This window comes from Puma concolor, chromosome B2, assembly GCF_028749965.1.
Source record: "Puma concolor isolate L17-30 chromosome B2, mPumCon1.1.hap2, whole genome shotgun sequence".
NCBI lineage: Eukaryota > Metazoa > Chordata > Mammalia > Carnivora > Felidae > Puma > Puma concolor.
This window is the reverse complement of record NC_141671.1, coordinates 79,949,493-79,965,090: the sequence shown is the minus strand read 5'-3', so window position 1 is coordinate 79,965,090 and position 15,598 is coordinate 79,949,493. Positions and strand designations below refer to the sequence as shown.

Genomic DNA, 15,598 nt, shown 5'->3' with positions numbered 1-15,598 from the left:
GAAAATAAGACAATTAGGTTTACCATCATCAACCTCTGGTCAAAGCTCCAGCAATTTTTAAGTATATTTATAAATAATGACAAACAGGAAAACGGAATTGCTAATACTACCTATAAAATTTTAATGTAATCCCTCCCACCTTAACTGCCATTACATCAAATTCACCCTCATTATTTTAATTAATTAGGTTGTGTATCTATTTTTAAAGGTTTTTGTTTTGTTTTTAATTACAAAGAGTCTTTGGTAGTTATGGAAGTTACTTGGGATAGGGATTGAGCAATTTCAAGTCAATATTCTCTGTAAATCCGTTAAGTGCTTATGAAGTATAGATAATACATTTAAGCATATTCTCATAAAACTGAAGTACATATCTATAATCTTTCAGGAAATAATAATTTACTAATATCAACAAAACTATTTGTAGTGTATATAAGTTTGCTACTTGATGTATATGCAAGCTCTTAACTATTCTTATTTTTTCCTCAGGAGGAGCTAGCTAATATGGTTCATATTTCCCCTGTTGAAAATTTCCTGAAAATAAAAATAAAACAATGTTTTACAGTAAGAACCAACACCAAAAAAAGGGCTTTATCAAAAGGGTCCTAACTGCAATTCATAATATCCTAAGGGGGCAAGACCATATTTCTGCAGGGAGATCTGTTTTAACTCAAAATTAATGACAGTCACAATGAGCCTTTTACATGTTTGGTCAACAAAATCAATGGTAACTGAATTTTCTCATATTTAAAGACTGCAAAAATAATTCCCCATGTTCTGAAGGGGGGGCAAAAAGTCCAGTGTCGAACTGATCACCTGTGCCTATGCAAGAAAATGCTTAAGTATGACAGGAAATGTGGCCTAGGTCATAAAAACAAGACACCCTTCTTAGTTACAGGTCTTCCTCTGCTGCCAAATTCAACATGCTCCACACCACAATGGTAAATCTATCTGCTGAAAAGTAATGCACACAGCCTGATGGGAGACTACAAACTCTATCCAGAAGAAAGAAAGAATACCAAAAAGATCACTACTGAGAAATTCTACATAGTGGAGTTCTCCAGGTATCTGAAGATTGGCTCTTCAAACATTTGACAGTTTTTTTTGTTTTTTTTTTTTAATGTTTATTTTTGAGAGAGAGGGAGACACAGAATCCAAAGCAGGATCCAGGCTCTGAACTGTCAGGACAGCCCAATGTGGGGCTTGAACCCATGAACCATGAGATCATGACCTGAGCAGAAGCTGGATACTTCACCAACTGAGCCACCCAGATGCCCCCCACCCTTTTTTTTAATGTGACATTCTTCTTTAAATTACTTTTTAATGCAAATCTAAGATGTCCTATATACTTTCTCAATACCTTATACCCTATTTTTTTCACAGAATGTTTTCCCTCAATTATAGAGTTGAATAACAAAATTAAAGAGAAACAGTAAAATAAAAGGAATCACAGGAGTACAATTCAAAGAGCCATCTTAACAAGATGATGTATTAGAAAACATAACATTTTCTTTAATGTCCTACTTCTCACTAGTAAGCACAAAATAGCAAAGATATAAATCTTACAGACTATGAAATACAGGACACTGCTTTTGTACTTTTACTTTTAATGCCTTCCAAAATACTGACATATATTGCTATATCTTCAGTGTGGTTCTCACGGAGAAATACCCATTTGTCCCCATCTCCCACATTCCACCACCATGTCCACCGATCTACGCTGGATTCCCCAAGCTCCAGTATAGTGGCTAGTTCTTTCCCTAATCCCTTGCTATGGGCAATGCCATTTTACTTCCACCCCTTAGAGATACTCTAAGCCTTCAATGGTATCAGATGAATTATTGCCTATCCAGAAAAGAGGTGGCCATTTTATCACTGGCTCTCTATGCCCTATTTGGAATATGGACTACATAAGTATCTAATTACTATTTCTAATAACCACCATGCCTGCACCAATAATCAAAGTTGCTGTGGTCCCTTTTCTCCCTGACACTTTTGTCCTTTGTTACCTTGTCCATCACACTTTCAGCTTTCACATAAAAAGAATGACCTATGAGAGGCACCTGGGTGGTTCAGTCGGTTAAGTGTCAAACTCTTGATTTCGGCTCAGGTCAAGATCTCATGGTTGTGAGATCATGCCCAGCGTCAGGCTCCACACTAAGCAAGCAAGGAACCTGTTTAAGATTGTCTCCCTCTCCCCCTACCCTCTCTCTCTCTTTCAAAAAATAAAAAAGCAGGGCCTGTGTGACATCACCAGCCAATCTGAGTACTCCTTCATTGTGACAAACCAATAAAGTACACTGGGTCCGGACTGACTTCAGGTCTTTGGCTCTTCTGGCTCTCTCATTTGTGTTGGGTGCTTAGGAGCTACTATTTATTCACTGCCAGGAAGGCTTTAGTATATTTTTCTGGTTCCTTCTCTAATACAGATATTAGAGAAACCAAGCTATTTCAGAATGCTAACTACTGGAAACTTCAAATTTCACTGTAGTGCCTTACAATTATAGCAATATTATATAATTATAATAAGATATTTTAAAGTTAGTTATAAAAAATAGCAGAGAATGCTAAAAGAACTTATAAAAGAAAACAAAAGCTCTACAATAATAGAAACATCAAGGGTTCCTGGGTGGCTCAGCCATGATCTCACGATTCGTGAGTTTGAGCCCTGCATCAAACTGTCAGCACAGAGCCCGCTTCAGACCCTGTCTCCCTTTTTCTCTGCTCCTCTCCCACATGCACACACTCTCAAAAATAAACATTTTTTTAAATGTTAAAAAAAATATATATCAGAAAGAATAAAGAGGTTTAGGAGGCATAAGAATATTGATCAGATTAAGTCCTGTTTAATTTAACAACAGTATTAAGAATATAGCTCTTAAAAAGAAAAGTATAGCTCTTAAAGCTTGCATTTAACTTTATTCACTAAAGTTAAAAAAAAAATACATAACTGCAATATATCTTCCAAAAAACACTAGTAGTCCTATATTATTTTACTATTAAGCAAAAATACTCAATTCTAAATATATTACAGCCTTGAATATAGTATAAAAAGGAACACACAAAAACAAAAGGCCATTTTTTCTTCCATTTTCCTGCCCTGTTATTTTCTTAGAAATCAAATCCTTTATTAAGGACCTTTTGTTAAAAACAAATGTATTACATTCTATAAATGGCATTGCTAAATAAGAAAAAAAGCATGTATAATAAAACACATACAATTTTTTTTTTTAAGAGATTGTCTTTCCCATTAAATTTCTTATTTAAAACAGTTTTTGATTTTTATCACTGGAATAGAATCTGTGTGCAACCTTTTGTTACCTGAAAAATTTCTGAAGCTCCACATTGATTGCAGAGATTCCACTGCTGCCTCCCCCCCTAAAATTTCCCATCAACCGGCTGAAACCAATTCTTTTTGACCTATGTTTGGTCAAAAGTAGGCCTCATTCTTCCAGTTCCTGATCTGATGAGAACTACTAGGAGGCATAAAATCCTTGGCTAATTACCAAGGCACTGTGCAAAATGAAACACAAGTTACTTATGAGCTTAAAGTTAAGAGAAAGTTAAATCTTGTTTATAAATTTATTATCTGCAAAGTTAAATATGATTAACTCACATAAAAGACTTTGAGAACTAGATATAAAAACCAATAATGAGGCCACTTGAGGACAAAAATACCTATCATAAGGTACATGACTTTTACATCCTCCCTGTGACCCTAAACCCATTACAACATGGGTACAAAGAGGCAGTCAAAAATGTAAACCCCACAGGAGAAACCGAATAGGGCTATATAATCTGTAAGTATTTGACAGCTACATTATTCTAGATAACACTACAAAATAATTAAAATTATAATTTTAAGTAAAACAGTTTTCTCCAGTCTTATATAATGTATTTCATTTATTACTAAAAACACCCAAAATATATGTATATTTACACATCATGCTAGATTTATTGAGTCTTTATAGACTGTGGTGAAAAACAAACAATACAAAGTTGACTTTGGTCTAAAACAATGCAAAAGTGTTTGCACTTCCATTTCTTCATACCACAAATGACAGGTTTAAATCAAAACTGTCAGTTTTAATAGCCGTGACAGCATTTAGTAAAGAATACAGCTAATCAGTAATTTTCCTGTGACTTGTAGTAGTAACTAGTTTGAAATACCAAAATATTTTAAACGCTATACTGTTTTATGTTTCAGACTGTAACTTAGAAATTGGTAATTTATAACTCAAAGATTCTTAAAAACCAACTTAATCACTTATAGAGCTTTTGCAACATCAAACTGCTCACCTGTCCCCTCCCCCAAAAATAGGATTTAGTAATTTCCTTTTCGATTTAAAAGTGATCTGACTGTAATCATACATGTGCACAGCAGTGTAGTAAGAAAACAGTTAACTATACCTTTGTTTAGACTGCAAACAAACCAAATGCCCATCCATAGAGAATAGAATATATAGTATATCCATATAATGGAACACAACTCAGCTCTTAAAACGAATGAGACAGATTTATATGTACTGACATGGAACAAACTCTAAGATAAAACATTTAAGTGAAAAAAAAAAAAGTACAGTGGAACACAGTGTATATAGCATGTATACACACATATTACATATAATTGAAACTCACCAATTAGTCCATGTAAACTTTAAACATTTATCAAAGTAGCCATCTATTATTTCTTCCCGATACTCCCTTTTTTTCTACAGTTCTAATTTATTAAAGTAAGTATAATTTCATATTCCAAAAATTACTGTAAATTCTAAACAAAATCAACAAGGATGAAAAACTTAAAATTGATTACAAACAAAAAAAAGGGTCAGTTTTTTAAATGAATAACAAAATTACACTGAAGAGGAAAAAGAGAACTAACCTAACTATTCTAAAAAACACAGTCTTTTTACTATATGCTCTAAAACTAAAGGTAAAACACCTACATACAAATACTTAACTTTAGGGGCGCCTGGGTGGCGCAGTCGGTTAAGCGTCCGACTTCAGCCAGGTCACGATCTCGCGGTCCGCGAGTTCGAGCCCCGCGTCGGGCTCTGGGCTGATGGCTCGGAGCCTGGAGCCTGTTTCCGATTCTGTGTCTCCCTCTCTCTCTGCCCCTCCCCCGTTCATGCTCTGTCTCTCTCTGTCCCAAAAATAAATAAACGTTCAAAAAAAAAAATTTTTTTTAAATAAAAAAAAAAACAACAAATACTTAACTTTAGTTAGGTTTTTTCACAGCTGTCTGTTAGAAATTCTGAATCTATTTATGTACTCTAAAGCAAATAAGTAAATATCTTAAGAAAATGGAAGCCAGACTCATCACCATTAGAAAAGGGAACAAATATGATAAGGGAAGGTTAAAATGAACTGTGATCTTAGATGGTAATTATAGGTATCAAACATTATATAACTTATGGTTATACACACAGACATACATACACATACAGAAACAGATAGGTGTGTATGTATACACATACATGTATTTCCTACCTCTGCTGAAAGGGCCTAGAAGCAATGATACCCCAGAAGATTATGGGGTAGATTATGGTTTCTAAATACCACTCTCAAAAAATTAAAAAAAAAAAAAAGGAACAAGTTTTCTTGAAGAAACATATGATTTAAGGTTAGGACAGGGACCTTGCTATGCTAAACAAGTTGCTCAGAGATTGATAAAAATATGAAAGAGAGAAAGAGAGAGAGAGACAGAGAAGCTTCAAGAAAATCCCACTGCCCAAATCTGGGACAATTTGAGCATCAAAATATATATTAATGGATCCTAACCCCTAAAATGAATTCATGAATCTATGTTGTGTGTGAGAGAGACAGAGACAAAAAAGGAAAGCTTCTCAGAGTAGAATGCTAAGTAATAAATGTACAAGAAATTATGGAATTAAGAAATTACCATTTGGCCATAACACTAGTGAGTGAAGGTGTTATAAGAAACAGTATTTACTTCGTCACAAAATATCTCTCCACAAGATCTTTATATTACAAAGAGAAAATTGGTAACTATGTGGAGAAACCCAGCAGGAACTACCTTAAACAATCAAAATTAAATTACCAGTGATGGAGCAAATAGATATTGCGTGCCTCATGATACAATGCCCTGAGAAGACGTCATTTCTGTGATATTTCTGCCAAAACAAAAAACAAATTTAATCATATGAACACCTTCACTAAACATAAACTGAGGGACATTCTGTTAAATAAAGGGACTATGCTCTTTAACTATGTCAAAGATATGAAAAAAAGAAAGATGGGGGAACTGTCCCAAATTAAAGGAAGCTAGAGATAGTACAGTTAAATGTTATTTTACTATTAAAGTCATTAGGGTCGCCAGGTGGCTCAGACAGTCATGACATAGCTCAGGTCATGATCTCACAGTTCATGGGTTCTAGCCCTGCATTGGGCTCTGTGCTGGCAGTGCAGAGCCTGCTTGGGATTCTCTCCCTCCCTCTCTCTGCCCCTACCCCACTGCGCTCTCTCAAAAATAAGTAAACTTTTAAAAAAGGACGTTAGTGGGCAAGTGGCAAAATTATCTAAGGTTTGTCAAATAACAGTACTGTGTCAATACTGATGTCTCAACTTTGATATTTTATGATTAGGTAACAGAATGTCATTGTTTCAAGCAATATGCACTAAAGAATCTAGGTAACAAAGGGACACCTTGTATAAAACTTCCTCTCACATAATTCAGAAAAAAAACGCACAAACACATACAGAGAAAGACTATAAAGTATACATGGTAGGGGCACTTCAGTGGCTCAGTCGGTCAAGTGTCAGACCCTTGATTTTGGCTCAGGTCATGATCTCATAGTTCTTGAGATTGAGCCCCATGTTGGGCTCTGTGCTGACAGCATGGAGCCTGCTTGGGATTCTCTCTTTCCACCCCACTCTCACTTGTGTGCTCTCGCTCGCTCTCTCTCTCTCGCTCTCTCTCAAAAATAAATATGTAAACTTTTTTTAAAAAAAAGCATACTTGGTAAAACGTTAGATTTAGAAATAAAAAATGAGAAAAACAAAAAACAAAATTGAAGACTACTGAAATGTCTAACAATGCTACTACATTCTTATCTTTGTCCTTGCTAATCAAAAACTGCTCAATTATTTCACTATTCTAAAAGACTCATAATTTGAAAATTAAAGATCAGGGAACATGTCTTCTAATCCTATCACTGCAAATCACTTTCTACGTATCTTTGGCAAATAAATCTTCCCTTAGCCTAAGATTTCTCATAATAGAAGATGAAATAATAGCTACAACTAAAATAAAGGTACACAAATGAAATGAAAATTAGCTGTATGTACCTGTATGTTTCCCTCACTGTTTGAGGGGAGACAGAAAAGAATGTTTCCTTAACACAATCACTCTGGCAGCCTGCCACTCTAAATACCATCAATCCTGAATGTCTGCAGCAAATTTAGTTGCTGCAATCTTGTAAGGTGTTTGGCACTTCACATAACACATTTTGACAGTGATTAACAGATTGTATTCCAGAGTGTAGTTAGTTGCTTTCTAAAGGAAAGAAGTTAGATGCCTGCTCATTAGGTTTTCAAAATTCATTTTTGACAATGGTGACAAAAAGAAACATCATTCTTTCGTTTTTCTAAGGCAGTTTTAACTTACAACATTATATATTATAGCAGTATTTTCCTCATTTAATGCTCAGTTTTCTTGGAGACCATACCAAAGTATGCATTTCTCTGCCTTCTGTTCTCTTACCACAACCTGAAAGATGTGTGTTTACTTTTTTTCTGAAGAGATGTAAATGAAACCCATGGTTTTTGTTGCCCCCAATATGTATCACACTCCTCACTAAAGCAAGTCTATGTTTCCTTGAAAAAGTTAAATATCCTAAATACATCAGAGATAAAAATTTCAAGTGAATTTCATTTAGAATTTGTGCATATATATGTGTGTGTGTGTATATGTATATGTGTACATATATACATATGTACATACGTGTGCACACATGTGTACACATATACATGTGTGTGCACACATGTGTACACGTATACACGTGTGTACATGTATGTGTATACACATACACATATATTAGCATATGTGTATATATGTGTAGGTAATGTACACATATGTATATGTGCGTACACATATGTGTACATGTGTGTAAGCATATATACACGTGTACATGTGTACATGTGTGTATATATACACGTATACACACACACACACACGACAAAGAAAAGATTTGAGATTAAAATTAAGCTATTGTCTTCCAATGTTTCAGCAAGCCAGCCAGCCTACAAAGGTTTTTTTTTCCATACTAATAATACCCATGTTTCAGGGGATGCAATCCCACTACTTCTACACCAAGGAAGGGAAAAAGGAAGAGAAAGATCCAAAGAGAATGGAGTCTCCGCCATTTGACCTGGATTGCCAACATGAATTCTATCCAAAGAGAATTCCCTAGGTAGAGAAACTCCCTACCACCTCAACTCCTGAGAGACTGGCCATTCATTTAAAACATGAGTCTGGAACCTTGCTGATCCATTTGGTCTGGTCAAATTTATTAGACAGAGATCATATTAATTGGCCCCTTTCAAGTCTCAAAGTTCTGACTCAAGAGACAAGTGACTCGACTTCAGATTTCCAAGCTCACCAGAATCCCTGGAGCTACAACAGCCTCTACTCAAAATCCTAGAACCTAAATATTCTAATTTGTCTAATTCGGGCACTTGACTGAAGTTATGCTTACCCTACTCTGCTTAATTTAACTCTTACAAAATTCTAGGACACTGCTTCACACTAGACTGACTCTTGTTATTTTTTAAACAAGCTGACCTCCATTTGTCTAAACATACTGCATCTATTATTGTGTGTTCTTTATGTAGGTTCTGTGGTTTCTAGTTGTATATTGTCCAGAAAAAAGTAATCTTTAAGGTATATGGAGTCAACAGGCATTGAAAATGAAAATAGTTTTATGAGATTGCTCTCTTCTGACAATTTCTTCTAATCCCATGAGATTAAATACTTCATGTGATAAGGATGTCCGTGTTTCCTTCTCTAGCCCAGACCTCTTTTCTGTGTTCCAGACTTACCAGTGCAACTGCTTATCTCCATAGCTCACTTGGATGTCTCAGAGACACTAAAAACTAATTATACCTACCCAAAATTAAATTCTTGATATCCCCTTCAAATCTGCTTTTTTCCTATCTCAGAAAAAAATAACTCTACCCAACTTTTTATATTAAGAAACACGGATATGATTAACACCTCCCTTCCCTTACCTTGTAGCTGATCCTCATTATTCATGGGTTCTGTATGTACAAATCTACCTATTTGCTAAAGTGTATTTGTAACCTCAAAATCAATACTCTCAGCACTTTTACAATCATAGGCAGACATATACAGAGCTGCCAAAATTTTGAGTTGCCTAATACACACATTCCCAGTTGAGCTCAAAAAAAACAATGCTCTGCCTTCTTGTTTCAGTTCTTCTACTGTAAACAAATGTAGTCTATTGAATGCCACATTTTCCACATGCTTGGGCTTTTTGGTGGTGATTTTGCTGTTTAAAATGGCCTCCAAGCATATTGTTCAATTCCAAGACAGCTGTAATGTGCCTTAAAGGAGAAAACAGATGTTAGATAAGATTTCTTTAGGCATGAGTTACAGTGCTATTGGCTGTTGAGTTCAATGCTAACAAATCAACATATATTAAGTAAGGTGTCTTTAAAACAGAAACACATATAAAACAAGGTTATATATTGATCAGTTGATGAAAATATTGTAACCAGAGGCTCACAGGAACCTAACAGTTTTTCCTCTAGGATCACTGGTTCAGTATTAACTAATTCAGTGTCCATGGTGACTTCAAAGAACTAATGTGAATAAAAATCAACCGTGGGGGTGCCTGGGTGGCTCAGTCGGTTAAGTATCCGACTTTGGCTCATGTCATAATCTCATGGTTCATGAGTTCAAACCCCACATCGGGCTCTCTGCTGTCAGCACAGAGCCTGCTTCAGACTCTCTCCCTCTCTCTCTGCCCCTCCCCCACTCATGTTCTCTCTCCCTCTCTCAAAAATAAACATAAAAAAGTAAAAAAAAAGAATCACCTGTGTACAAAAACCCATCACCAAGTCCTATAGATAGTCCTTACAGAACATAACTCAGATCCATTAACTTCTCTTTAACCTGTGTTGTCACAGTAGGCCATTATCTCTGGCCTGTAATAAACTTCCTTACTTCCAACTCTTACACCCTTCAAATCCATTCTCCTCAAAGATCAGTGACTCTTAAAACAAAATGGGTCGCCACTGGTTGGTCCCTGATTTAAACCATTCAATTATTGCCTAATGCACATCAGATAAAATCTAAAATTCCTCACAGGCCCAGAGACTTAGTCTTGATATCCTGCAGACCTCTCCGGCTTCATCTTAGCACCACTCCCCTTCTCACAACACTCCAGACATAGTGATTTGCTGCTGTTGTTCCTTAAAAATCAAGAATTTTTCTGCCTCAGGTACTTCAAACACACTGTTATGTCTGCCTTCCCTCAGCTCTTTTCCTACACAACTTCTACTCAATCTTCAGGTCTAGTTTTAAATGTAACTTTCTCAGAGAGAAAGTTCCTACCCAAATGCAGACCCTCTATTATACTTATTTACAGCATCCTCTATTTACATTACACCCATTCATTTACATTCCACCAATGTATTAGTTATTTGCTTAATATCTGGTTCTCTACTAGACTATAAGCTCCATGAGGACAGACCTATACCTTTGTAGTTTGCGACTATCCTTCTTACATCTGAAAGTGTTGAGCACATAACTTGATAAATGAATGAATAAATGAAGGAGTATGACTATATGTTTAAAATATTTGGAGGAAGTGAAACATTAGTTGCATGTGGCAGTCATATATGTCTCTGTAAGTGAACCTTAATTATAAAAGACACTAAAAATTTCATGAAATTTCTTGAGTCTCTGCCCCCATCTCTACATACTATAAAATGATATGTACTTCTTCAACAATTAGCCAAGACTAAACACATTCTGAGCAAAGAGTGTTACTGTAGAAGGGCCAACGTGGTGGAGAAGTAGGGGGATCCATACTTCTGCGTCTCTCAAAGAAGTGCGGAAGCCAGAGGACTTTGAACCCCTGAGTCTGGGAAGAAAAGAGACTGAATCTACCAGGAATAAAATGGGACAACTTGAGAAAAGATAGGTGGGTAATTGCAAACTGGGGGAGATAAAACAGGCTGCGTAGGCACAGACGGTAGGGATCCCCTTCGGCAGAGACAAAGGGAAGAGGAAGCAGTTAGGAAAGTGTAGGACCGTATCTGGACAGCAGAAAAGACCCCGAACTGGGAATGAGAGGGATCCCATCTCTAACTGCAGGGCTTTCTTCAGACTGGGGCTGGCTCCCTGTTTGTGCACCTGGGAAGGAGGGGAGCCAGCCCTGGGTTCGGTGGTAGTCCAGGGATGCAGTCGCAGTGGGAGAAAGCAGTCCCCTCCCTGGAGGGCTGCGTGACAGTACAAAGCTTGCCTGTGTTCTCCACCCCCAGGCTCAGTGGCTAGGTGGAGGGCGCTGTCCACAGTGGGAGAAAGCAGCCCTCTCCCTGGAGTGTGGTGGGACAGAACAAAGCCTGCCTGCATCCGCCACCCCGGGGCTCAGGGGCGAGGTCAGTGGCACAGTCTGCAGCAGGAGAAAGCGGCCCCCTCCCTGGAGTGCTGTGGGAAAAGACAAAGCCTGCCTGCGTCTTAGTCTGCCACCACCCTTCCCCCCAACTTGTGGGCTTGGCGGCGCAGTCCGTGGTAGGAGAAGGCGGTCCTACCTGAAGTGTGGTGGCACAGACAAAGCCAGCCAGGACCACATATCAGGCTGCACTGAGAGGTGCTTCCCCAGTGCCGGAGTGCACGGAGCAGGACTTTGAATCCTGGCCAAGCGCAGGGTCAGGGAAGTTGGCGGACCAAGAAAGGATGCCCCATATGCACCCACAGCACAATGAGAATGACTCAAACAGAGTCCACCAGGTCCAGGTCCATGGAGAAGAGACTACAGGATCACCGTTTCCCGCCCCCCCCCACCACCACCACCAAGGTGGGGCCTGAGGGATGAGTCCTGGGGCCCATAGTGGAGGTGGGTCCAGACTACACCAAATCACGCCCCTTCACACCAGATAACTGTGTATCTACTGGAACTGGACAGGCCCTGCGGACAGCTTCTCCAGACCAGCGCTGCAGCACTGCCTGGATTAACTCTAGGTCAATTTTGAATATATACATATACTCTCCACCCCCCCACCCCCCCCAACCCTGCATTTCTCCTCCTTATACTTGCCCTCCTCTAGGCTGGTTACTCTGGTTATTGGTTTGTCTAAACAGACATATTTAATCCTTTCTCTTGATACATGTTCTATACCTCCTTCTTTACATTCCTTTCTCTCTTTCTGGAATAATCAAACCATATAGTGTCTCTGTTGGGTAACTTTATCTTCGTTTTGTTTTCCCCACCTCCGTCTTTATTTTCCTTTCTCTCTCTCTGGATTAAGCCTTTTAGTCTCTGCCTAAACAACGTTCATTCCCTCCACCCCACCCCCCCACACCCCCCCCCCAGCATTTCTCTCTTTGTATGTGCTCTTCCATCAGCACTGCCTCCACCCTCTTCTTTACTTATAGTCTGTGTTTTTGGTTTTTTGTTTTCAGTTTTTTGTGTTTGTTTGTTTTATTTCTTTGTGTGTTTCTATCTATTTGTCTGTTTGTATTCCTTCATAGGGCTACTCCAAGTAACAAATCAAAGCACACCTGGTGGAGGGTCCAATATATCACTATGAGCAGGGTAATAAAAAAACCAAAGTCACAACAACAGAGAGCAAATAACAATCTCCAAAAACAAAAACAAAAAACACCTCCTGAAGGGCCAGGCCCTGGAAAGTATATGACCCCCCCTTTGATATAGCAGGGCTCGCAATGCAGAGCACACAACAAGCTTTTATGCGTAAGGGACAGAAAACTAGCCAAAATGATGACATAGAAGAATTCTCCTCAAAAGAGATTCCAGGAAGTAGCGACAGCTAACAAATTGATCAAAACCAATTTAAGCAATATAACTGAAAAAGAATTTAGAATAATAGTTCTAAACTTAATTGCTGGGCTTGAAAAAAGCATAGAGGACAGCAGAGAATCTATTGCTGCAGAGATCAAGGGACTAAAATATAGTCATGATGTGTTAAAAAATGCTATAAATTAGGTGCAAAACAAAATAGAGGCAGCCACAGCGAGGAATGAAGAGGCAGAGGGGAGAATAGGTGAATTAGAAGGTATAAATATAGAAAAAGAGGAAGCTGAGAAAAAGATAAAAAAATCTAGGAGTACGAGGGGAGAATTAGAGAACAAGGTGATGCAATTAAAACAGAACAACATCCGTATCATAGGAATTCCAGAAGAAAGAGAGAGAGAGAAAGGGGCTGAAGGTGTACTTGAACAAATCATAGCTGAGAACTTCCCCAATCTGGGGAAGGAAACAGGCATTGAAATCCAAGAAGCACAGAGAACTCCTTTCAGACGTAACTTGAATCGATCTTCTGTACGACATAGTGAAACTGGCAAAATACAAGGATAAAGAGAATTCTGAAACCAGCTAGGGATAAACAGGACTTAACATACAAAGGTAGACACATAAGGGTAGTAGCAGACCTATCTACTGAAACTTGGCATGCCAGAAAGGAATGGCAGGAAATCTTCAACGTGATGAACAGGAAAAATATGCAGCCGAGAATCCTTTATCCAGCAACCCTGTCACTGAGAATAGAAGGAGAGATAAAGATTTTCCAAAACAAACAAAAACTGAAGGAATTCATCACCACTAAACCAGCCCTACAAGAGATCCTAAGGGGGATTCTCTGAGTAAAATGTTGCAAGGACCACAAAGTACCAGAGACATCACTACAAGCATGAAATCTACAGATAACACAACAACTCTAAACCCGTATCTTTTAATAACAACACTGAATGTAAATGGACTAAGTGCTCCGATCAAAAGGCACAGGGTATCAGAATGGATAAAAAAAACAAGACCCATCTATTTGCTGTCTAAAGAGACTCATTTTACACCCAAGGACACCTTCAGACTGAAAGTGAGGGGATGGAGAACTACCTATCATGCAACTGGAAGTCAAAAGAAAGCTGAAGGAGCCATACTTACATCACACAAACTAGACTTTAAATTAAAGGCCATAACAAGAGATGAAGAAGGGCATTATATAATAATTACAGGGTCTATCCATCAGGAAGAGCTAACAATTATAAATGCCTATGCTCCAAATTCAAGAGCACCCGACTGTATAAAACAATTAATCACAAACATAAGCAACCTTATTGATAAGAATGTGGTAATTGCAGGGGACTTTAATACTCCACTGACAACAATGGATAGATCATCTAGACAGAGAATCAGTAAAGAAACAATGGCCCTGAATGATCCACTGGACCAGATGGACTTGACAGATATATTTAGAACTCTGCATCCCAAAGCTATACTTTCTTCTCGAGTGCACATGGAACATCCTCCAAGATAGATCACATACTGGGTCACAAAACAGCCCTCAATAGATATAAAAGAATTGAGATCCTACCATGCACACTTTTACATCTCAATGCTATGAAACTTGAAATTAACCACAGGAATAAGTCTAGAAAACCTCCAAAAGCATGGAGGTTAAAGAACACCCTACTAAAAAACGAATGGGTCAACCAGGCCATTACATAAGAAATTTAAAAATATATGGAAACAAATGAAAATGAAAATACAACAATCCAAACGCTTTGGGATGCAGCAAAGGCAGTCCTAAGAGGAAAATACATTGCAATCCAGGCCTATCTCAAGAAACAAGAAAAATCCCCAATACGAAATCTAATAGCACACCTAAAGGAACTCAAAGCAGAACAGGAAAGACACCCCAAACCCAGAAGAAGAAGAGAAATAATAAAGACCAGAGCAGAAAGAAACAATATAGAATCAAAAAACAACAACAACAACAGTAGAACAGATCAATGAAACCAACAGTTGGTTTTTTGAAAAAATAAACAAATCGATAAACCTCTAGCCAGGCTTCTCAAAAAGAAAAGAGAGAGGACCCAAATAGATAAGAGCACAAATGAAAATGGATTTATTACAACCAATCCCTCAGAAATACAAGCAATTAGCAGGGAATACTATGAAAAATTATTAACACCCACACACTACCAAAACTCAAAAGGGAAGAAACAAAAAATTTGAACAGACCCATAACTAACTAGTGAAGAAATCAAATCAGGTGAAATACAAGCAATTAGCAGGGAATACTATGAAAAATTATTAACACCCACACACTACCAAAACTCAAAAGGGAAGAAACAAAAAATCTGAACAGACCCATAACTAACTAGTGAAGAAATCAAATCAGGTATCAAAAATCTCCCAGCAAATAAGAGTCTGGACCAGATGGCTTCCCTGAGGAATTCTAGCAGACATTTAAAGCAGAGTTAATACCTATCCTTCTCAAGCTACTCCAAAAAAACAGAACGGGAAGGAAAACTTCCAGACTCATCTATGAAGCCAGCATTACTTTGATTCCCAAACCAGAAAGAGACTCAGCA

The 15,598-nt window shown here is 37.8% G+C and overlaps 2 protein-coding genes across 3 annotated transcripts in view; one reads left to right on the top strand and one right to left on the bottom strand.

Annotated features, from left to right (window-relative positions):
• Nucleotides 1-2,253, top strand: part of RARS2 (arginyl-tRNA synthetase 2, mitochondrial) — an 82,690-nt gene extending 80,437 nt beyond the window's left edge. Inside the window, exon 21 of the mRNA XM_086707394.1 lies at nt 890-2,253. Coding sequence (XP_086563520.1) covers nt 890-955 — 66 coding nt within the window. The 3' untranslated portion in view covers nt 956-2,253. The remainder of the gene's footprint in view (nt 1-889) is intronic.
• SLC35A1 (solute carrier family 35 member A1) overlaps nt 1-15,598 on the bottom strand; it is a 33,999-nt gene that overhangs the window by 10,424 nt on the left and 7,977 nt on the right. The window contains exon 2 of one of the 2 annotated variants that reach the window (XM_086707395.1): nt 3,319-3,510. The exons of the other annotated variant lie outside the window; for it this stretch is intronic. Within the exon in view, the coding sequence (XP_086563521.1) occupies nt 3,319-3,389 (71 nt within the window). The 5' untranslated portion in view covers nt 3,390-3,510. The remainder of the gene's footprint in view (nt 1-3,318; nt 3,511-15,598) is intronic. 2 annotated transcript variants of the gene reach the window in all.